This window comes from Typopeltis vanoorti, chromosome 19 (assembly GCF_054136105.1).
Source record: "Typopeltis vanoorti isolate ZY-2024b chromosome 19, IOZ_Tvanoo_1.0, whole genome shotgun sequence".
Lineage (NCBI taxonomy): Eukaryota > Metazoa > Arthropoda > Arachnida > Uropygi > Thelyphonidae > Typopeltis > Typopeltis vanoorti.
Genome location: NC_143567.1, coordinates 65,085,600 through 65,111,564, shown reverse-complemented (window position 1 = coordinate 65,111,564; position 25,965 = coordinate 65,085,600). Strand labels below are relative to the sequence as shown.

Genomic DNA, 25,965 nt, shown 5'->3' with positions numbered 1-25,965 from the left:
ACAGGTGACTGTTCATTTAAACACTTTAAATTCATTCTTTCACAATATTCTTTGACAATGCATTCCATTCAGTTATTATCCTCTGTGTCCTCGCAGTTAGCCTAGTGGCTATGCGCTTCGCAACCATATGCCTGGGGAAGGAGTGTCCTAGGTTTGATTCCCGTCGATGATGCGAAGAGTTTAAGGATCTTCCGCAGCCATAACCAAGTTAGCCGGTCCTGGGCGTGGACAGCAGGGTTTTTCCACCAGTTTATCTGGAGGTTTTCATCCCGCAAGCAGGCAAACCTGTCCAGTGAACACACACGGATTACTGTCAGGAATACTGACCCAGCCATAGGTCTGATTCATCAGCTATGCCAGTTCCAGAGCCCAGATAAAATTTGGGGGACTGAGATGGTGCCATACCTCCCTGTAAAGGGGACTCACAGCCATGTATCATCATATGATTATTAATATCATTATCATCCTCTGTACAAAAAAACTATTCCTCACGCCATTTTCACTCTATCATTATACTTCCAAGGGATGGTCTCTTTTTTTCACATAACAGCTCCTTCCTTTGTTGGAAGATTCCAGAAGTGTTATCTAAATAAGTTTCACTAGTAATTTATATCTCAACCATACTCTCATTCCTTTCTTTCACCAAGCTAAGAAGACCACATTTTCAGAGCTTATCCATGTATTTCACATTACACAGCCTTGATATTACCTTTGTAATCATTTATGGTCTGTGCGGTTAGCCTAGTGGCTATGCACTTCGCAACCATTGCCTAAGGTAGGAGTGTCCTAGGTTTGATCCGTTGACGACGTAAGGAGCTTAAGGAAAATCCTCAGCCATAGCCAAGTTGGCCAGTCTTGGCCTGCCAGTTTTTCTGGAGTTTTTCATCCCGCAAGAAGGCAAACCAGCCCCCATGAACACACAGGATACAGTATAGCAAGGAAGGCAACAGGAAACCACCTTGCTCATAATCATCTCCCTAGTATGGTAGCATATAGCTACCTCCACCAGCTGTATGGCAGAAGGAAATAGAATAGAATCATTTATGAACCACTTTCAGTGTTTCCTCATCTGTTCCCTTCTCCAGTCAAATCTAGGTATCCAAATATATATGTATATACTAGTTCATTTGTTGTCTTACCAAAGCCTTATACAATAGGACTACCACTTCTTTTCTCTACTTGCTAGCATCCACACCACTGAGCAAACTCTATGTGTCATTTTTGTTTAATTTAAATGCCATCCACAAATATATAGTACATCAGTACTAAGGTACTAATTATTATAATTATTACTTTATTGGAATCTGCATGGAGTAAAGGACACATCATGCTAAGCCCATACTGACCATTATTAATATAATGCCTATCATTCTTATCCATGAACTCATTTACTCAATAAATCATTCAAATGCCTCTGGCAACCTACTCCATCCATTAATTCACCACATTCTAAACAAAGCATCTAGCCCTCGCACCCTCGCTAACCACTCCTACAACATTTCCAGAAATAACCCTTTGCTCTCTGCCTTCTGGCCATGTAATGAAAAACTCTTTGTCAATCCTATTAAACCATTTTAATAACTGATATGTTTTTATCATATCCTGTCTTTTCTGTCTGTCAACTTACCTTGTAACTTATAAACAATTAACAAATAACAATTAACTCATTCAATCTATCCTCCAAGGAGTATTCCAAAACAAAGACCTGTCAAAATCATGATCCCTCGCCTCTGGATCCACTCTACCTCTTCCTCAGTCCTAAGGAATCCAAGAGAACCAAGATCTGTTTGCAGTCATTCAGAGGTTACCTTATTAAGTTTAAATAGCTGATTATTAAAGAAATAATAACCATCCTGTCGCTGTCTGTCAGTATATTCCTTGACAATATTTTACCCATCTTTGCAAGGTTCCCACTAAACCTCAGCTCCATGTCCACACTCATCCCAAAATACCTAGCCTCATCAACTGCCTGTAGCCAAGTTTCATTGGCAGAATACATGGCATTTATCTTTTCATTCCTTACACTTTTCCTACATTAAACTGGCATCTGTTATCCACTGTCTGTTCTAACATTATCAAATCATCTGCAGGATCTCCATAATAACATCTTCATTTATTATTGCATTTTCTAGTTTTGTGTCATCAGCAAATAACTAGTTATTTCTCTTTAAATCACGTCCTATCTCACTGATTTATAAATTAAATAGCAGCAGGCCAAGTCTGGATCTGATACACCTCTAACCACCTGCCTTCTCCTGAATTCAATTTCCCAAAATACCACTAAAACACTATCTTTGATGATGTCTGCCCATCAGTCACCCTTTTATCCATCAGACTTATATCTGTCTCTCTCGCGATGCAGAAGGGAGCGGACGTGTCCAAGGTCACTCCTGCCTAAAGTCGGATATTGTGAGTCTAATACTTCAATCAACTTCAAGTTTTATACTTGCATACTGGTGGTAAGACTTATACGTTGGTTAGACATAACTGGTAATTAATTTACGGAATTAACAACGCATATAAAGTAAATTAATTAAAGATAACTTTAATGAATCACTTCTATATTTCGACAATGTCACATTGTCATCTTCAGGAACATAAAGATATGGTATGTGCACTAAAGGAACTAACAAAGCAAATGAGGAAGAAATTAAGACACTAATTTTGTTCCTAAAGTCCTAATGGTGCCCTCTTGCGGGCTAATTTGGTAGTCTTGGCCGTTGGGCTGAAGTTCTCATAATGAAAGTCTCCCAAATTTGGGGCAGTTTCATGCACCCAAATTTGTTGAGGTTAGGAACGTTTTTTAGAGCTGCTGAAGATTCTTTGAATAATCTTTCGTATTTAAACTTGCTGCGATGGATTATTTTTGTCTTCTTCCAACGAATTTTATGGTGGGTATCTAAGGCATGGTCTGCCAGCCCAGAGCGGCTGTACTGGTGAAACCGGATGTAGTCTTGGTGTTCTGAAATCCTGATATTTGTTGTTCTGCCTGTTTGGCCAAAGTAGGACAATTTGCAGCTGCAAGGGACCTGGTATACACCAGGTAGGTCTAGGGGAAGTGGTTGGTCTTTGGTAGAGCGGATAAGGGATGCCAACTTTTTATATGGTCTGTAACAGGAAGTAAGGTCATATTTCTTGAGGATATTAGTAATTTTTTCAGAGGTGCCCTGGATGTAGGGGATAGTGATAGACTTGGTGTAGTCTTTATTGTTGAGGGGGGGAGGGGGGTTGTGGTTTTCAGGTTTTAGTATTTTTTGGATTTTTTTGGGGTTATAGCCATTGGCTAAGAAAGTGTTGAGGATGTGGTTTAGTTCCATAGTCAGGGTCTTGTCATCTGAGCAGATTAATTTTGCCCTGTTATATAGTGTTTTTATCACCCCATATTGTTGTGAGGGGGGGTGGTGAGATTGCTGGTGAATGTATCTGCCAGTGTGGGTGGGTTTTCTGTAAACAGAGAAAACCAAAGATCCATCAAGCTGGCGGGTGATTAAAGTGTCTAGGAAGGGGAGGGTGTTGTTTTCCTCTTTTTCTAAGGTGAACTGGACTCTGGGATGTTGGTTGTTTAAGTGTGTTAGGAAGGAGTGGAGTGAGTCTGAGCCATGTGGCCAAATAGCAAACACATCATCCACATAACGAAGCCAAATAGTGGGTTTTTGTGGGGCGGAGTTTAAGGCTTTTTCTTCAAATGTCTCCATAAAGAAATTGGCCAAGGGTGGGGAAAGTGGTGAACCCATGGCTGTCCCCTCTATCTGTTTGTAGAACTTTCCTTGCCAAACGAAATAGCCTGAGTTCATTGTGAACTGAAATAGAGCTGAGATATCGGGAGGAAACTTGGCTTGGATGAGCTCAAGGGTTTCTTTGAGTGGGACATTAGTGAATAGGGAGGAGACGTCAAAACTGACCATTATGTCAGTGTGTTGGAGTGTGAGGTTTTCTATACTGGCTTTAAAGTGGGCCGAGTTTTTTATGTGTGATGGTGTGTTGCCAGTGTAGTGTGTGAGCGTTTTGGCTAAATGTTTGGCTAATTTATATGTGGGGGAATCAATGCCATCCACTATGGGACGTAATGGCACATTTTGTTTATGTATTTTTGGGAGTCCATATAATCAGGGGGGTCTAGAGTTATAAGGTTTAAGCTTGTTGGTGACTTCTACAGGCCAAGAAGTGACTTTCTTAAGGAGTCTGTGGATAGTTCTAATCTGAGAGCTGGTCGGATTATATTCGATGGGGAGGTAAGTAGTACGGTCTCGTATTAAAGAATTTAGCTTACCTTTGTAGTCTTTTTGATTGAGTACCACAGTGGCGCTTCCCTTATCAGCTTTGGTGATTACTATTTTTTTGTTGTTTTTTAATTCTTGTAGGGCTGTATATTCGTTTTTGGATAAGTTGGATTTTGGAGGTTTGGCTTTAGTGAGAACACCGACTACATCCAGTCTCACGTTGTTGGCGATATGGATAGGCAGGTTGCGAATTCCACGCTCTATTTGGATCATGATTTCTTCAGCAGGAATCCTTTTTGGAGCTAGGGCGAAATTGTGACCACGTGAAAGTGCGGTGAGTGCTTCAGGCTTTAAAACTGCCGACGAGAGGTTGACTACTGTGTTAAGTGGTGGCTGGGGTACAGAGGTAGAAGTCTTGGTCAGGTTTTCGTATTTTTTTACCTGCCGACTACGTATTTTTTCGAATTCCTTTCTTGCCGATGTGCATGATATGTCATGAAGTATCGACCATAGATCAAGGCCGAGTGTGTTAGAAAGCTCTTCCTCTAGCGCCCGTACGTTTTTGTTTTCGTCGGCAAGGAGAACGCGCGTCGCGGTAATTTGTTCTCTTAACAGGGCGAAGCTAGTGCGGTTATAAATGCGTAGAGCTTTCTCGGAAGTGAAACGGTGCTTCAATTTGACACAGTTGGGGATCACTTTGTTATCCCGGCAGCGTTTTAGGAACGTCAGGCGATTTATTTGCCTCGATATCTTTAACCTCAATTTGCCGTATTGACGGGCCTTTCGTGCGATTGCATCTCCGTGGATGATCATGATTCTAGTGGTAAGACTTATACGTTGGTACACAACAATATGGGGTGATAAAAACACTATATAACAGGGCAAAATTAATCTGCTCAGATGACAAGACCCTGACTATGGAACTAAACCACATCCTCAACACTTTCTTAGCCAATGGCTATAACCCCAAAAAAATCCAAAAAATACTAAAACCTGAAAACCACAACCCCCCTCCCCCCCTCAACAATAAAGACTACACCAAGTCTATCACTATCCCCTACATCCAGGGCACCTCTGAAAAAATTACTAATATCCTCAAGAAATATGACCTTACTTCCTGTTACAGACCATATAAAAAGTTGGCATCCCTTATCCGCTCTACCAAAGACCAACCACTTCCCCTAGACCTACCTGGTGTATACCAGGTCCCTTGCAGCTGCAAATTGTCCTACTTTGGCCAAACAGGCAGAACAACAAATATCAGGATTTCAGAACACCAAGACTACATCCGGTTTCACCAGTACAGCCGCTCTGGGCTGGCAGACCATGCCTTAGATACCCACCATAAAATTCGTTGGAAGAAGACAAAAATAATCCATCGCAGCAAGTTTAAATACGAAAGATTATTCAAAGAATCTTCAGCAGCTCTAAAAAACGTTCCTAACCTCAACAAATTTGGGTGCATGAAACTGCCCCAAATTTGGGAGACTTTCATTATGAGAACTTCAGCCCAACGGCCAAGACTACCAAATTAGCCCGCAAGAGGGCACCATTAGGACTTTAGGAACAAAATTAGTGTCTTAATTTCTTCCTCATTTGCTTTGTTAGTTCCTTTAGTGCACATACCATATCTTTATGTTCCTGAAGATGACAATGTGACATTGTCGAAATATAGAAGTGATTCATTAAAGTTATCTTTAATTAATTTACTTTATATGCGTTGTTAATTCCGTAAATTAATTACCAGTTATGTCTAACCAACGTATAAGTCTTACCACTAGAATCATGATCATCCACGGAGATGCAATCGCACGAAAGGCCCGTCAATACGGCAAATTGAGGTTAAAGATATCGAGGCAAATAAATCGCCTGACGTTCCTAAAACGCTGCCGGGATAACAAAGTGATCCCCAACTGTGTCAAATTGAAGCACCGTTTCACTTCCGAGAAAGCTCTACGCATTTATAACCGCACTAGCTTCGCCCTGTTAAGAGAACAAATTACCGCGACGCGCGTTCTCCTTGCCGACGAAAACAAAAACGTACGGGCGCTAGAGGAAGAGCTTTCTAACACACTCGGCCTTGATCTATGGTCGATACTTCATGACATATCATGCACATCGGCAAGAAAGGAATTCGAAAAAATACGTAGTCGGCAGGTAAAAAAATACGAAAACCTGACCAAGACTTCTATCTCTGTACCCCAGCCACCACTTAACACAGTAGTCAACCTCTCGTCGGCAGTTTTAAAGCCTGAAGCACTCACCGCACTTTCACGTGGTCACAATTTCGCCCTAGCTCCAAAAAGGATTCCTGCTGAAGAAATCATGATCCAAATAGAGCGTGGAATTCGCAACCTGCCTATCCATATCGCCAACAACATGAGACTGGATGTAGTCGGTGTTCTCACTAAAGCCAAACCTCCAAAATTCAACTTATCCAAAAACGAATATACAGCCCTACAAGAATTAAAAAACAACAAAAAAATAGTAATCACCAAAGCTGATAAGGGAAGCGCCACTGTGGTACTCAATCAAAAAGACTACAAAGGTAAGCTAAATTCTTTAATACGAGACCGTACTACTTACCTCCCCATCGAATATAATCCGACCAGCTCTCAGATTAGAACTATCCACAGACTCCTTAAGAAAGTCACTTCTTGGCCTGTAGAAGTCACCAACAAGCTTAAACCTTATAACTCTAGACCCCCCTGATTATACGGACTCCCAAAAATACATAAACAAAATGTGCCATTACGTCCCATAGTGGATGGCATTGATTCCCCCACATATAAATTAGCCAAACATTTAGCCAAAACGCTCACACACTACACTGGCAACACACCATCACACATAAAAAACTCGGCCCACTTTAAAGCCAGTATAGAAAACCTCACACTCCAACACACTGACATAATGGTCAGTTTTGACGTCTCCTCCCTATTCACTAATGTCCCACTCAAAGAAACCCTTGAGCTCATCCAAGCCAAGTTTCCTCCCGATATCTCAGCTCTATTTCAGTTCACAATGAACTCAGGCTATTTCGTTTGGCAAGGAAAGTTCTACAAACAGATAGAGGGGACAGCCATGGGTTCACCACTTTCCCCACCCTTGGCCAATTTCTTTATGGAGACATTTGAAGAAAAAGCCTTAAACTCCGCCCCACAAAAACCCACTATTTGGCTTCGTTATGTGGATGATGTGTTTGCTATTTGGCCACATGGCTCAGACTCACTCCACTCCTTCCTAACACACTTAAACAACCAACATCCCAGAGTCCAGTTCACCTCAGAAAAAGAGGAAAACAACACCCTCCCCTTCCTAGACACTTTAATCACCCGCCAGCTTGATGGATCTTTGGTTTTCTCTGTTTACAGAAAACCCACCCACACTGGCGGATACATTCACCAGCAATCTCACCACCCCCCCTCACAACAATATGGGGTGATAAAAACACTATATAACAGGGCAAAATTAATCTGCTCAGATGACAAGACCCTGACTATGGAACTAAACCACATCCTCAACACTTTCTTAGCCAATGGCTATAACCCCAAAAAAATCCAAAAAATACTAAAACCTGAAAACCACAACCCCCCTCCCCCCCTCAACAATAAAGACTACACCAAGTCTATCACTATCCCCTACATCCAGGGCACCTCTGAAAAAATTACTAATATCCTCAAGAAATATGACCTTACTTCCTGTTACAGACCATATAAAAAGTTGGCATCCCTTATCCGCTCTACCAAAGACCAACCACTTCCCCTAGACCTACCTGGTGTATACCAGGTCCCTTGCAGCTGCAAATTGTCCTACTTTGGCCAAACAGGCAGAACAACAAATATCAGGATTTCAGAACACCAAGACTACATCCGGTTTCACCAGTACAGCCGCTCTGGGCTGGCAGACCATGCCTTAGATACCCACCATAAAATTCGTTGGAAGAAGACAAAAATAATCCATCGCAGCAAGTTTAAATACGAAAGATTATTCAAAGAATCTTCAGCAGCTCTAAAAAACGTTCCTAACCTCAACAAATTTGGGTGCATGAAACTGCCCCAAATTTGGGAGACTTTCATTATGAGAACTTCAGCCCAACGGCCAAGACTACCAAATTAGCCCGCAAGAGGGCACCATTAGGACTTTAGGAACAAAATTAGTGTCTTAATTTCTTCCTCATTTGCTTTGTTAGTTCCTTTAGTGCACATACCATATCTTTATGTTCCTGAAGATGACAATGTGACATTGTCGAAATATAGAAGTGATTCATTAAAGTTATCTTTAATTAATTTACTTTATATGCGTTGTTAATTCCGTAAATTAATTACCAGTTATACTTGCATAATCGTAAGCACCTGATCTATATGCGTTATAAAATTAGTTTTTTAAATTTGCGAAGCTAGGCAAAGTTATTTTAATTTTTAAAATTTTCATTGTTCCTTTGGTTATTGCTACAACAGCATGCCCCTTGAGCGCCAGGAAATTGTGATAGCTTACGTTTTCTCAGATTCGCCCAAAGAAATGGCCAGTAAAAGCTCAAGTAACCCCAGTATATCACCACCACCAGCCATTCCACGCCTGAGCTCAGCAGGAATCAGTCCAAGGTCAGTCACAGGATTCCCATAATCAAGGAAAAGATGCCAGCCACAGCTCCAGAGAAAGAAAAGACAGTCGCATCCCCCTCTGACAACAATGGACAAAAGTCAGTGCTCTCTCTCTCATACCAACATTGTAGCTAATACCTCCACGTGAATTACTCCTACTGGAATGACAACAACTGTGTACAAACATACAGATAACCAACCGCGTTTCCCTAGACAACGGAATAGTATTTTCACAATCGAAAATACTCCACAAGAAAAGTACATAGATGCAGTAGCGCAGCATGTTCCACCAAAAAATATAACTCACATTTCAAGAGTTAGTCAGAACCATACAAATTTACTTTAACAATGGATCTTGGTCTGAGACATTAATTGAAAAGGGAATAAACATCGGAGCATGCCATATGAATGTCTCTCCAATCGCGCTAGCTCCCATGAAAGTAACAGTGTCAAATGTCCCACCGGAAATAAGCCATCAAAGGCTTCATGGATTACTGTCAAAAAATGGTGCAGTCAGAACCGGCGCTAGGGTCTTTGCCACCGGCATGCAATTTCGATCTAAGCGCCCCTGTAATGATCCAGGCGTGTGTGGTTCTTTTACGATAATAAAAATTTAAATTATTTGAAATTTCATAAATTTTGACAGAACAGCCACACGTTGGTTCGCTAAATGTAACGAACAGGGGGTGTTGACTAGGCAGGATAATTGTTAAAAATCTGAATATTCAAAAAATGCTCAAAAGTTAAAGCAAATTTTGATAAAGCCACTTCACTTTAATCATTGAATATAATGATACAGGGATTATAGCCTTCTCACTGACCCGAATTGCTAACAAAATTGAAATGAATTTTAATTAAAGTTAAAATTTATTGGAACTAAAGTTTAAAAATTCTTGCATTTTACAAGTTACTAAATTCTTAGTAACTTGTAAAAATTTTTTAATAATTTTTATAAGTGGAACTGTCTTTTAGGAAAATAAAAGAAACTGATAGATGAGAAAATAAGAAAAGAATTCAGAAATAATTAGAACATTTAATATAAGTATTCAAAAAATAACATCTTTACAGAATAACAATAACAGAAAATAAATTAAATTACATAAATATACTTGAAATTTTTTTTTTTCTTCACTAAAATATTCACTAAAATTAGAACTTTTGTGAATATTTTAGTGAAGCTTGCTACACTAAAAAGTAAGGTTAATAGTATTCTTAAAGCGATTGAAAAGTTAGGGAAAGATAAATTATTGGACACAATAAAATTAAGAATATCGAAAGGGCTTTTGAATATTTAAATTATCCTTCCGAAAAATATACCGGAAAGCACATAACTCATCATATAGTTCTATTGCATTTACGTCATTCTTTTGAAGGACGGCAACTTTATTGTCACCGTCCTTCAAGAGAATCTCTAAATCGTCACAATTTATTGTAAATCTCCGTTATTAATTTGTAGTAATCTATACAAGAAACTGAAATTATCATATTATGTTTTCAGTTGCTCAAAACGTTCTATTAACAAACACATTGCAACATCTAGAAGTGTATAAAACACATTCACTCTAAATTTATCTTCTGGCGATTGTGGCGTTTCATCATGATGCTCGTAGTCAAATTGTCGTGTCTTCTTTCATCGTCGAACTTCTGTACCATACCAGTTTTAAATTCTTGTTCTCAATCAATCTCTTCACTCAGTTCTTTTGCCATTTTTAGAATTTCTTTAAAAATTGCATCTGATCGATACTCTTGTAAGTATATTTTTAAGTTTTCGATAGATTCTAAAGCAAGTGTAATGTTCATATTTTTGTCTTGAAGCATTTTACTCACAGGGTTTATTCTGTTAAGTAAATCATGCCAAGTTATAAGAGAGCAAATAAATTTGTAGTCCTTTATTTTAGCACACAATGTTTGTGCTTCATGCTGAGTTTCTTTATTAAAATTTTAATTATTTAAAATTTAAAAAAGTGCATCATAAATTTCTCCTAACTGATATCGTAGAGGGTGGATTTGCATTAATTTTACTTTCCCATCGCGTTTCTGATGGCTGTTTCAATATTATTTTTTTTATGAACTTTAAAAGGATTGCCCAATATTTGTAAGCGAATGAAAAGAAATTGTATATTTCTTGAATAATTGCAGAGAAACTAATTGTATCTGCATTCACTTTGGCTTCATCGTTAATCATTAAATTTAGAGTATGAGCAGCACATGGCACGTAAAAAGCTCGAGGATTTTTGTTCAAAAGCAAATTTTGGAGCCCATATTTTTTCTTCTTTCATATTTGCCTCATTGTCATACCCTTGACCTCGCATGACTTCAATGGGAATGTTCCATTTTTCCAGTTGTTCCATTATTGTTGCACATAAACCATGTCCTGTGGAATCTGATATACCTGCAAAATCTAAAAAGTTTTCCCTGATCTTGACAATTCCATTGTCACAGGAAACAAAGCGAATAATAATGGTCATTTGTTCTGTTTTACTTGCATCAGGTGTGCAGTCTAAAATTATGGAATAATATTTAGATTTTCAAATTGATAATAAAATTGTATCCCTGATTGCGTTACGTCAAGTTTCCAATATTTCATTTGGACTGTCTTTACTCAAATAGTGTACTCTATTGTTTCGTTGTAGGGCCTTTTCAACATGATTTTCCATAACAGGATCAATCTTTGTAAACAGTTCGACAAATTCTAAAAAATTGCCGTTATTCCTTTCATATAATTTATCAGATGATCCGTGAAAAGCTAAATTTTGGCTACCAAGGAATTTTATAATTTCAATGAAGGGTTCTAAAACATTTGTCCAATGTTTCTTTTCATTTCATACATGCTTTGAGTCTGGCAATCAATAGTAGTTTTGTTTTTTAGATTTTTATCAAGTTCCTTCCATTTTAAGAAATTTTTCATGTGAGTTAAACTAGTCTCATGTCTATGCAAGGTTGTACTTACATTTCTCCAATTGTTATAAGCTTCTACAAGACTACTCGATTCAGCAGGTGAGAAAACTTTGCAACAAAAGCAAAAAAAAGAATTTAAAGTTTCGGAATAAATGAGCCAAGTTCATGGCACGAGCTCCCCGTTTTCCATTTTTCTATTATAATACGTGTCGGCAAATTTATGACCATATGTATCTCTGGAACATATTATATTTTTCTTTTGAACAGGCCCCATTTCAATTAAAACTCGTAATTTTTCATCAATATTTCCCAATTCACCTGGATCTTCTAAATTTAGAGACTAACAATGTGTTAGTTTCGTGGTCAACTACAACTAAATCTTCTCCTAACTGTTTTTTATTTTAGAATATTTTAATATTTTAACAAATTTATTAAGTGCCCCAGTTTGTTTCTTAATAACTGCTTCTATCGCAGCATTACGCTTACGATTTTGTGCACCGGATAACTTTTTTTTTTAATTTTTGATTCCATTTCTATTTTATGCCTACAAGAAATTATTACACAACACGACACAGAGACGAAATAATAGTCCACACTGCACTACTATCAGTAGCCTACTGAGATGCATACCATATGACTGGTTAACTAGCAACAAATGTTTTGTACGAAAATTCTTTTCTGCGCATAAAACCATTCACCATATCACTTTAGATAGACTGCAGTAGACACAACATTCTGCAGGCAAGCATTTAGCCTGCTCTAGCTGCAAAATTGTAAACAGCCGGCTGATCAAAGAGGCGGCAATATACAATTTTTTTTAAGTTTTTATTCGGTGTATCTTTATTTATTTTAATAAAGATCGTTCTAATAATTTTTTTTATGATAAAAATTTTGTTTCTTAAAAATGAACTTACGAACCATGCCCGTTGGCAGCGCCCCCTTCATAGTGATGCCCACATGCACTGCATGCCCGCTTCCGCCAGCACTGGGACAGGTAAAATCCGAATGCTACGAGCTTCTACAACTAGGCCTGAATTCGCTCACATAAAGAGCTTTAGAAGACAGGCTCTAATGTACTTTGGCAACAACAACACAATTAGCTTGATACCCAAAATAATCAACACGGAAATAGATGGAGTACCCTACACCTTTTATATTACTGTCGCTGCTCAGTGCTTTTACTGCCACGTAGAAGGTCATGTAAGGAAGTTATGCCCATACATACCCAAAATGAGAGACCGGTTAGCAATACTACTAACCCTAGCGGATTAGAAAACCAGAAGCAGCAAATAGCCAACCCCAAAAAACAGAGCATTCCTAACAAACAACAAAAGTCTGATGGAAACAATTCTCAGTCAAATACCAAGTAGACAAAATCAAGTGGTGGCATTAATGAAACCCAACTTTCAGAAGAATTTCTACCAACATGGTTTAAAAGCAATCCTAGAAAAAAGGAAACAGAAAACAGACAACTAATCAACTCTGATAAAGATAAAAATAATGATGAAGAGGAGCAAGAAACAAAAGTTTGAAAACAGCCAATGACAAACCAGCGCAGCTGCAACAGAGAATCTTTGCCTCCAAACATTCTGGAACACTCCCTGTAGAGGGGGGGGGGGGGATGAAGAGATCGAGCTTCTTGAGTCCTCAGACGATGAAGAGGAAACTGGAAATGCAGGTCTTCCTCACACCGAAGGCTCACTAACAAATGAGCAGCTTCAGAGCATTCTTAAACAAGTTCGAGGCTCTTCACAAAAACTGCTGATAGCATATGACTACACCACTGGCATAATTGGCCTTATCACCCAGCTGGAAGAATTAAGAACCATTCTGGCATGAAAAGGAGGAAGAAAAACTATCAATCTCAGAAAAAGAATATACTACCTGATCAACGGGCTTGAATTCCAGTGACATTGCAACTATCCATAAAAGAAGTGAGGATTACTCTGCCAAAGAAACTAAACCATAAAATAATGAGCACCTCAGTAAACCTCTCACTAAATGCTAGACGATGTGCCACACCACTGTAAAACAGAACTAGCCTGTTTCGCAGTGGTGAAAGCCAGAAATAGTAATGCTGTAGGAAACTAACCTCCATTGCAACAGCAAAGCTTCAGATCAACACTGGAAGAACTGGCTATATACCATGCACTACTGTCCTGCTATACAACTTCATGGATCAGGAGTCAGCATTGGAATCCACAAAAACAGCGCCCTAAAATTAGGAATAATCGATACCTTTCCTAGGTGTGCAATATATGCACTCATTACAACTCAGACAGGAAAGAAAATACATATTATTAATATATACATGCGACAAAGTGAACAGCTTGCAGTGCAGGTACTAGAATTCATCTAAAACCACCTCAGCAAAGTCAATGACCACCTCATACTGGCAGGGGATTTCAACTGCACTCTGGATCCTGCAATGGACAGACAACAATGCCAAGAACATCGACACTCACTTGCTCAACTTCCCTGGGATGTAATAAATGAATATGAGCTGACTGATACCTTCAGATACCTGCACCCACTTGAGAAAGTGTTCTCCTGGAGAGCCAAAGGTGGTCCTACCAGTGTCCTATACTAGGCACAGCTCGATAGATACTACACATCTATGCACACAATACCATACGTAAGAAAGAACCATCCATCTCATGCATCAGACCATAATTCCATCCTTCTGAGCATTTGCATTCCTGGACACACTGTACACAAAGGAGGAGGAGCATACTGGATATTTAATAACAACCTGCTACAGGAAACAGAATACCTCAGAACCCACAAAAACTATATCGAAACTCTCATCAGAGATATGCCTATTTCCAAATCAATTTCTGAGTGGTGATCACTCTTTATTGACTACCACCACTCTGAGTGGTGGTCAATCCAAAGTCAGGGTATTTACTCAAAGTCACTAGAAGAATTTGAACAAGCATTCAGTCCTTAAAAATCTGCAACAACAACAGTAATTAGATCATCTGGAATCTGAGGAATACCAGTCCCTAGAAGTCACCATATGCTCACACCTAGGACACTCTGCAAGAAGAGCTTGCAGAGTGCTCTAGCAAACACATTAACTTTGCAGATGCACCCACAAAAGTATTTCTTCTCACTAGAAAAATGCCAAGAAGAGTGCACCACTATATCTGCCATAACAACAGATAGTGGAAACATCGTAGAAAATCATGACAAAATCCTTTTATATACCTTGCAGTACTACAAAAATTTATACCAAGCTAAATTGGTATTATGGATGACACGGATATAATTTTCTCTGATGTGAAAAGACTCACCAGCAACATGGCATAACACAGAACTCCCCATCACGCTACATGATTTGACAACTGCCTACACCTCCTTACCTAGAGATCCTGGCATAGACGGGCTCACCATTGAATATTACCAGTCTGGGAACAGCTTGGACCTATCCTCTACAGAGTATATGTCGATGCCAATACCAATAGCTTCCCACTCCATATGACAACATCTGTTATTAAACTTATTCCAAAGAAAGGAGACACGATGAAATTAGAAAATGGGCAACTCATCTCCATCATAAACACCGACTGTAAAATGATATCAAAAGCCATTGCCAACAAACTTAAACCTGCTTTGAACGAAATAATAGATAGGCATCAGAGCTATTCCATCCCTGGACGATCTATCCACGAAAACTTACACCTCATAAGTGATCTCATAAGCATAGTCAACAGCAATAGTGAAACAATGGGCCTTGTAACACTAGACCAAGAAAAAGCTGTCAACCACATTAAACACCCCTACCTATTCAGCTGCTTGAAAGCCTTAAGTTTTGGCATCATTCATTCTATTAAGATGTTGTATGCCAAAGCATACTTTTGCATGAAAATAAACAACAGACTTACCATATCTGTACCATACAGAAGAGGTATTAAACAAGGCTGTCCACTTTCCGGTCCTCTTTACACAATTGCCATTGAGCCCTTTTTGTGTAGATTAAGCATGCTGCTTATGGCATCCCATCCTAAACTTTCGTACGAAACCCCAACAGCATATGCTGACGATGTTACAATTATAGCCTGCAAAGAGGAGGATTTCCATAACATACAAACAGAATACTAACAATACCAAGTAGCCTCAGGAGCCAAACTAAATGCACATAAAACCACAGAACTGCGGTGTGGCAAATGAACAAACTGAACCAATTCTCCAATGTCTTGTCACTGATCAGCAGAGGGAAACAAGTACCTGGGAATTTACCTAGGAAACAAGCCCTCTTATGTGGGTAAGAACTGGTAAACACTAATTAAACCTTTCAGACAAGTACTAGGAAAGTGGGCAGCAATACGAGCCTCTGTGTCCACAACAGGGAGAACAATAATTGTTAACCAAATAGCCATCAGTGTCCTTTGGCATACACTAAAAATTCTCACGTCACTAGTGCAATTTATCAAACAAAAACAGTCAACCATCTATCGATTCATATGGAACAAAACAAATTGGCTTTCCTACTCCAAGCTATGTACTTCTCTCAAGGATGGAGGACAAAACTTAACCTCCATTGACAACAGGATAACAACGTTCCACACTCAATTTCTCCTTAATACCCTACAACAGGAAATGGCACACAAATGCACCACCGAATATATTTTCACTTCTGTCACTAGAGGTCTCTTTTTCTCCACAACCTTCAGAATGACAGCACACGTGCTACTGAATCTCACAAACTTCTACTACAAAGACGACCTTCAAAGATGGAAGAAGCTAAGACTCCAACACACACACACACACAGTGAAGACAGCATCCCTGCCTGAAATTCTCATGGAACCCATCTTCCACAGCATGATCACTCAGAAAGAGATTTTCATTCCTCTATGGAGCTAGCGAGGAGTGAGGATCTTGGATGATATTCTTTCTCCGAGCCTCACCTGCTGCTTTCCAACATCGCTCGAAAACCTGGAATATGGGAATCAGGCTGAGCAGATACACACCATAAAATCCGCTTTACAAGCTGCTATGCCAGATTGCATAATGGAAGAGGGGCTCAGCCCTCCTGACTCAGACGATTCGGTGCCTATATTTCTGATAAAAAGTAATAATTCATGGGAGAAACTTACACCCAGCAACGTCAACAAAATCTATAGAACTCTAACACAACAGTCGAACCAAAGTGCTTTAGTGGAAAATCCTGCATCATCCCACCAAACACTATTAGAGTGTTACCTACCATACCGCACAAGAGCCACCAAAACCGATGCAGATATTCAGTGGAGAATGTTTCACAATGTATTACCCACTCCAACTATATTACCAAAATTTAACTCAGATGTCTCAGATAACTGCCTGTTCTGCTTCCAATCAGAAACAGTCTGGCATATCTACTTGGAATGCCCAGTCAACACCCAATTAATCCGTTTGTCTTGGGAAACGGCAGCTCTCACCTGTGGTAGTCTTCATACAGAAGATAAGTATTTCAGTCTCGTCCATGCAGAGTCAAATAATCATTCATTCTGCAATTACCCTCTTCATCACTGCAAAAGCGGTAATATACAGCTTAGACAGCACAGCAACTTCACAGAGAGAGGCAGCTGACCAACTCCTTGCAGCTTTCAAACAAAAGGTGAAAAATCGGATCCTACACAAGCATCATCACCAAAGGCAAAACAACACCTTAGATCTTTTCCACCAAGACTGCTATGCCTGATTGAATCAACTGGCTGAGCAGGGGAGACTGCATCATAGTCCACCACTTTCAGCATAGAAGTGACATCATCCCCCCTCCCCAAAGAAAGGGAGAAGAAAGATTTTTTGTGCTTAACAGTGCAAATAGTAATCAGCTGTCACTCTCATGTAAATAAATAATACTGTCCTATAGCAACTGTTATGTTCTTCCAAATATATGTCAGATTTTATGTTCTTATGCAGTATCATGTCAAAATAACTGTTTATGTTTTGTTTTGTTTTTAAAAAAAATGTAATTCACCTTATAACTGATATCCCTATGTAACATACCTCAACAAGAGTATGAGCATGTAACCTCTCTGCCTAACTGCAGAGAACCAAAAACCGGTTAATCCTGTACATAAGATTGTTATGTTTACAATAAAAAAAATTTTAAAAATCTCCATTGAAATTTTTGTAACAGAGTTCCACATGGCATCCTGTTGAATGCCATTGCCAAGTCCAGCAGTATCATTTTGTAGCCATTTCCTTAATCCAACTCAATTGTCACTTTATTATAAAAAAAAGTGATTGATTACTAATGCAAGATCTACCAGACAGCTCACAAAATCAGATTACCCTTCTATCATATTGCTGTTAACCTCTTTCTGAATTTCACCAATACCTTTACAACCACTATTGAGATACTGACTGTTTGCAATGTGCAATCACTGTCTTGGAGCCTTCTTTATTCCACAACACTACTTTACATTCTTTCAACTTCCATAGCACCTTATCGGAGATGTATTTATCCATAAGGCATGGCCTCATATCTCCTCTAATTCCATGGTATTCACATTAAGGCTCTGCAGCATTCTAAGTATCTCCAATCCATTTAGCGATATTCTCTATCAGTCAATGCCAAATCTGGCACAGCAATATCTCCACCTGGATGGTGCACACTTGCAAAGTGATCAAAAAGTAGCTCAACAATTTAAATGCATCCATTACCTGCCTACCATCAGCACTCATTAAAGGCTTTCCATAGTCATGTCATTCTTCCTTTTTACTTACCATTTAGCAAAAGATCTCTTTTAGATTTTCTACCTGCTCAACTAGTTTTCTCTCATAATCTGCTTTTACTTTCTGACTCTAGGTCTGATACTGCTTTTTTTAAAAAAAAAATTTGACTATCTACCATGGATTGCTACTGTATTTCTTATCCAGATTCTTATGCCATGGAACTGCTTCGGGTGGCTCCTCTGTTTGTCATAATATATGCTGTGTAATTTCAGATATACCCCTTCTAACTCAAAATTATACATAATGCAGCATCCTTGGTTACTGCAAAGTTCTCTAATGCTTCACCAGATCAAGTACTTTCATATCCTGCATCCCCTCCATCACTTGCTGCATCAGGAAATTATCCCTCAGGAGATGTATAAATTCCATTTCTTTCCTTCCATCATTTTCTTTCATTTCTTCTCCTTCCAATCTATGTCATCATAGTTGAGCTTCACCATAATAATTACTGCACTGCAATTATTATATTGTGCTCATTTCCCAATGCATGCCAGCCACATTCTCTCTTGTACTCACTGGCCTATAGAAACTAAAAGGATGAATTACCTTAAATGCAATGCCTTCTGCATTGCTATCTGTCCACTTACCAAAGTTCTTCCCGTTTTTTTTTTTTTTTTTGGTTTCAGTTCTTCTGCTATTATTAGCAAAACCCTTTCTCCTATCCTGTTAACATACTATATTATATATATATATTTTTCAAGTCACCTCATGTTTCCAATAAACAAACTGGTGTCTCACAGCAGGTAATGAAAATCATTTAGCACCTAAAAACTATTACAAAACCAATATCATGGTGAGATTTGTATCTGCAGCTGGAAATGGAACTTAAATCTACTTGTAAACCATGTTATTCATTAGTTCAATTTAAAAATAATAAAAATGAGCTTAAATATTTAAATATATAGTCAAAATATTAAAAATTTCAATGAAATATATGAATTCTAAAGAATAAACCATTATACTAATATATTTCCTTACCTGTAACAGTAACTGTATTATTCCAAAGTTCATAAAAATATATTGTGTCATCATCAATTCTAAGTCCTTGTTTCACGACTGTCTGTCTGGCTCCAAACAATAAGCTAGGCTGATCATGATTTCTAACTGTTAATATTAAAAAGTTCTCTATTAATACTTTGTGATAATTAAAATGCACATTTTAAAGCTAATGACAGAATTCAGAAGACTATAACACACACACACACACACACACACACATACACACACACTTGTGTGTTTGTGGTATAGTCTTTTGAACGAATCCTGTTGAAAGTCTTAAATTTGTGTTTTGGTTTTAACTGTATTTAATACTAAGCCATAATTCTGATTCTTTTTGATTAGTATTTCAACCAATTATTTTTATTCCCATTTCAATTTCTTCATATTCTTTCATTATCATTTCATTGTATACATTGAAAAGTGATATCATTATTATTATTATTATTACATGATACCTGCAAGGCATCCAGAGACTCATCAAGAGAGGGCATCTACTCTACAACTCTGTTTCCACCTCAATCCACCAACTACAGCGAACTGCATCATCTACCCATCATCTACATATTTTCACAGACAATCACAAGCATCCATGCCCACAGCGGGATTCAAACCAGCAGTCTTTTGGCTGGAGAGTGGATACACTAACTACTCGACCAACCAGGCTGGCTAAAACTATTGAATACATTTTTTAAAGAAAATACATTTTACACCCCTGGGTGGGCTCGAACCACCAACCTTTTAGTAAACAGCCAAATGCACTAGCCGATTGTGCCACAAATGCTTGTTATATCATACACCCTTGTCTCACTCCTCTTTTGATATCTATTGTTTCATTATTAATGTCATTTATAATTTGTGTCTTGTCATGGCTAACTGCATCAAATGCTTTTTGAAAGTCTCTAAAGCAGAAATATATGTCATTATTTATTTCTATTGATCTTTAAATAATAGTTTTTAATTCATAAATGGCATTAATTGTACTTTTCCTGGCATGAATCTTTTTTGTTGTTCGCTTATATGACATTTATTAGAAAACATTCTGTATTTTATTATTTTCAATAGTATATTTTTGAAGAATGGGATATGATACTAATTGTTCTAAAATCTTTATTCTGCTGCATTATTCTTTTTTGATATCGAAAAATGCATGTAGATTTTATGAAGTGTTCTGGTAGTATGCCTGTATCATATATATTCTGTATTATTTCTATTAAAAATCTGTTCCTTTTAACCCTATCTTTTTTATTAACTCGGCTGATATTCTATCACATCCAGTCATTTTGCCATTAGGTAGTTCTTTTATTGCATTTACTATTTCTTCTTTTAGTATACCTGGATTTTTTGAATGAACACTGATCGTAGATTAATATTCACACTGTTAAACACAAAAAATCTTTCTTCTCCATTTCTTTTTGGGGGTGGGAGGGAAAGAGGGGAATGATGTTACTTCTATGCTGGAAAGTGAACTATGATGCGGTCTCCCTGCTCAGCGAGAAGTCAATTCCGTGGATTCCAGTCTTGGTGGAAAAGATCTAAGGTGTTGTTTTGCCTGTGGTGATGATGCTCGTATAGGATCTGACTTCTCACCTTTTGTTTGAAAGTTGCAAGGAGTTGGTCAGCTGCCTCTCTCTGTGAAGTTGCTGTGCTGTCTAGTCTTGTATGTCTGAGGTAGAAGCTGTATATTACCGCTTTTACAGTGATGAAGGTAATTGCAGAATGAATGATTATTTGACTCTGCATGGACGAGACTGAAATACTTCTCTTCTGTATGAAAACTACCACAGGTGAGAGCTGCCATTTCCCGAGACAAACTGATAAATTGGCTGTTGACTGGGCATTTTAAGTAGATATGCTGGCCTGTTCCTGATTGGTAGCAGAACAGGCAGTTATCTGAGACATCTGAGTTAAATTTTGGTAATATAGTTGGAGTGGGTAATACATTGCGCCACATTCTCCAATGAATATCTGAGTCAGGTTTGATGGCTCTTGTGAGATATGGTAGGTCCCATTGAAATAGTGTTTGATGAGATGATGCAGGATTTTTTAATAAAGTGCTTTGGTTCGGCTGTTGTGTTATAGTGCTGTAGATTTTGTTGGTGTTGCTGGGCATAAGTTTCTCCCATGAATTATTAGTTTTTATCAGAAAGATAAGCACCAGATCTTCCGAGTTAGGAGGGCTAAGCCCTCCCCCCCCTTCCTTTATGCTGATATAGAGGCTTGAAAAGCAGCCTTTATGGTGTGTATCTGCTCAGCCTGATTCCAGTATTCCAGGTTTTCGAGCAATTTTCGAAAGCGCCAGGTGAGGCTCGAAGAAAGAATGTCACCCAAGATCCTCACACTTCGCCAGCTACATGGAGCAAAGAAAATCTCTTTCTGAGTGATTGGGTTTCTTACCATAGCGTTGTGGAAGATGGGTTCCATGAGAATTTCAGGCAGGGATGCTGTCTTCATTGTGTGTGTGTTGGAGGCTTAGCTTCTTCCATCTTCGAAGGTCATCTTTGTAGAAGTTTATGAGATTCACTAGCACGGGTGCTGTCATTCTGAAGGTTGTGGAGAAAGAGAGAGACCTCTAGTGGCAGAAGTGAAAATATATTCGGTGGTGCATTTGTGTCCCATTTCCTGTTGTAGGGTATTAAGGAGAAATTGAGTGCAGAAGGTTGTTATCCTGTTGTCAATGAAGGTCAAGTTTTGTCCTCCATCTTTGAAAGAAGTACATAGTTTGGAGTAGGAAAGCCAGTTCGTTTTGTTCCATATGAATCGATAGATGGTTGGCTTTATTTCTTTGATGAATTGCACTAGTGGCATGAGAATCTTTACTGTATTCCAAAGGACACTGCTGGATATTTGGCTAACAATTATTGTTCTCCCTCTTATGGAGACAGAGGCTCGTATTGCTGCCCACTTTCCTAGTACTTGCTTGAAATGTTTGTTTAGTGTTTCCCAGTTTTATCCACGAGAGGCATGTTTCCTAGGTAAATCCCCAGGTATTTGTTTCCCCCCCTCTGCAGACCAGTTACCAGACATTGAGGAATCGGTTCGGTTTGTCCATTTGCCACACCACAGTCCTATGGTTTTATGTGCATTTAGTTTGGCTGCTGAGGCTGCTTGGTATTGTTGGTATGCTGCTTGTATGTTATGGAAATCCTCTTCTCTGTGGGTTATAATTATAACATCATCAGCATATGCTGTCAGAGTTACGGTTTGGTCGGAAAGCTTAGGACGGGATGCCATAAGCAGTCTGCTTAAGCTACACAAAAAGGGCTCAATGGTAATTGTGTAAAGAGGACTGGAAAATAGACAGCCTTGTTTAATACCTCTGCTGTATGGTACAGTTATGGTAAGTCTGTTGTTTATTTTCATGCAAAAGTGTGCTTTGGCATACATCTTAATAGAATAAATGATGCCTGAGCCAAAGCCAAATACCTATTTCGACTGCATTGAACACCTATACCTATTCAGCTTTCAAGCAGCTGAATAGGTATAGGTGTTCAATGCAGTCGAAAGCTTTTTCTTGGTCTAGTGTTAGAGACCCATTGTTTCACTGTTGTTGTTGGCTATGCTTATGAGATCGCTTATGAGGTATAAGTTTTCGTGGATAGATCATCCAGGGATGGAATAGCTCTGATGCCTATTTATTATTTCATTCAGAGTGGTTTAAATTTGTTGCAATGGCTTTTGATATTATTTTACAGTCGGTGTTCATGATGGAGATGGGGTCTCCAGTTTCCTAATATCATCGCGTCTCCTTCCTTTGGAATAAGTTTAATAACAGATGTTGTCATGTTGAGTGGGAAGCCATCGGTATTGGCATCGACATATACTCTGTAGAGGATATGTCCAAGTTGTTCCCAGAAGGACTGGTAATATTCAGTGGTGAGCCCACCTTTTCCAGGAAATTTATCTTTAGGTAAGGAGGTGCATGCAGTTGTCAAATCGTGTATCGTGATGGGGAGTTCTGTGTTATGCCTAGTTGCTGGTGAGTCTTTTCACATCGGAGAGAATTATATTCATGGCATCCATAGATGTTGAGTTTGCTTGGTATAAATTTTTGTAGTACTGCAAGGTATGTAAGAGGATTTCATTATTATTTTCTATGATGTTTCCACTATCTGTTGTTATAGCAGACATAGCGGTGCACTCTTGTTGGTATTTTTCCAGTGAGAAGAAATAATTTGTCGGTGCATCTGCGAAGTTAATGTGTTTGCATTGAGATACACACCCACACACACACCCACACACACACCCACACACACACACACATATATACTCACACAATTATTTGTCATGGGTTAGATTCATAACTCAATAAGACTCTTTTTAAAATGGTTCCCAAATCTAACTTTTTTATATATCAAATTATGGCAAATGCACCCACAAAGACAATTTCTGCTTCCAAACTGAATCAAGTCTGTTCAGTTCTATTTAATTTTTAAATGATACTATAAATTCAAACAAGTAAATCAAATTATCCAGTTTAATTAATATTATCTTAAAACTAAAATTATGGTTCCAGCATAGCACACTAAGTTAAATAACTCTTTACAATTAGTGGGGGGGAAGGAAGTTGGAAATCAATTAGTAATCATATTGTATTTTACCTCACATAATGATCACACTCACAATATTCCCCAGCAAAGCACTTCATTTGCCATTCTATAGATATGAAATGTATTCTTAGTTAATCCCTGTGCTTGTCACACTTTTATACACCATCTCAGGGATACATTCGATATTATTTGTTAAAATAATCCTCTCACTAACTTAATGTCTCTAATCACTCTCTCTCTTTCTCTCTCTCCCCCACCTCCTTCCAGAATTGCAGTTCTCTTATTACTGCAAGTTGTTTCCTCTGCCCAATTTATTTTGCAATATTTAAAGTTATCCCACACAGAATTACCACTTATTTTGCACTTGCCGAACCAATTCATATACACGATAGTTTTTTTTTTTTCATATTAGAATTATAGGGTGCTTATACAGCAACTCTCTAAAATGAATATTATTAACAATAATTATAATATTAAAAATTATACTATACAGGTTAATTATAAAAATTATAATAACTGCTGACTCACCATGTTCCATGGTGAGTCAGCAGACTCACCATGGAACACTCATTCAACTGACAACATATTTATCATAATGAAACTTAAAATCCTTAATACTCCCTACATTAACAACATATTCTGGTGATGCATTCAATTGACCAAAATTCTCCATGTAGAAAATCTACTCCTCACACCTCTCTTCACAACACTCTTTCATACCTTCCTCTGGTTCTTCCCATTTTGCTTTCTGCTCTTTTCATAATCCCCTCTGGATTAATCAGATAAAATCCCCTTACTAACTTAAACATCTCTATCATATTACCTCTTTTCCTCCTATCTATCAAATCCTGCAATCCATGTTCCTTCAACCTCTCTTCATAGTCAGCATTCCAGAGCCCTGATATTCTCTTAGTCACTCATTTCTGGACTTACTCCAATGTTTCCACATTACAATGAAAATCAGGTGACCAAATCTGAGCACAATAATCTAAGTGTAGTCTGACCAGTGCTTTATCCCGTGGCACAATCACCTCCTTACCACCATTTGTCAGTATGCTTCTTATCATAGTGGCAATACAATGTGCAGTCTTTGTAACACATGCAATATGCCCTCTAAACTTCAATTTACTGTCAATCATCACTCCCAAATCTCGAATCTTATCCACTTCGTGCAGCATAGTTCATCAATATAGTATACAGCCTTATATTTCTGCACTCCAAAATGTAACATCTTGCACTTGTTAATATTAAAAGTACAAGCCCACTCCACTGTCTAAGTCAAAAGTCAATTCAATGGTTCCTAAAGGGAATTAAGCAGTGCTACTTATAATTCTCCCCAACTTTGCATCTTCAGCAAATATCTAAAGCTCCACAGTCAGTCCACATGATGTATCATTTGCAAACAAGTTAAAAAGGCAGAGGACTCAAGACCTTGGGGCACACTACATACCGATTACCCTCCCTTTAGTGGGACACTGCTCGATCATACATAACTTTCTGGTTTCATTCAGAGAGCCAATCTCCTATCCATCTTACCAATATACTATTCATAGACATTCTCTGTAGCTAGCAATCATTATTATTATTATTATTATTATATGACACCTCCAAGGAGTCCAAAGACTCATCGAGGGAGGGTACCTACTCTACAACTCTCTGTCTCCACCACTACTCCATCCATCCATCAAATACAGCAAATAGCTACTACCATCATCACCTACGCCTACACCATCTACTTCCCACCACCACCACCACGACTAGTATTTTTTGTCTGTAAATTGCATGTATTCTCAAGGCTGATTTGTCTGTATGCAGGATGAAAAATTCAAGTTTCTGGGAGAAAAAAGATTCATCCTGTCACGACAAGAATTGAACTTAAGCCTTTTTCCAACTGAAGGGCACAATGCCATCATTCTTCCAATTGCACTATGGAGGCACTTTAATCATTATTATTATCATCTGACTTCCAT

General features: G+C 38.4%; 1 protein-coding gene across 1 annotated transcript in view; it reads right to left on the bottom strand.

The window, feature by feature from the left end:
* LOC150096198 (proto-oncogene tyrosine-protein kinase ROS-like) overlaps positions 1-25,965 on the bottom strand; it is a 481,253-nt gene that overhangs the window by 418,985 nt on the left and 36,303 nt on the right. The window contains exon 5 of the mRNA XM_090409003.1: positions 19,428-19,553. Within this exon, the coding sequence (XP_090265129.1) occupies positions 19,428-19,553 (126 nt within the window). The remainder of the gene's footprint in view (positions 1-19,427; positions 19,554-25,965) is intronic.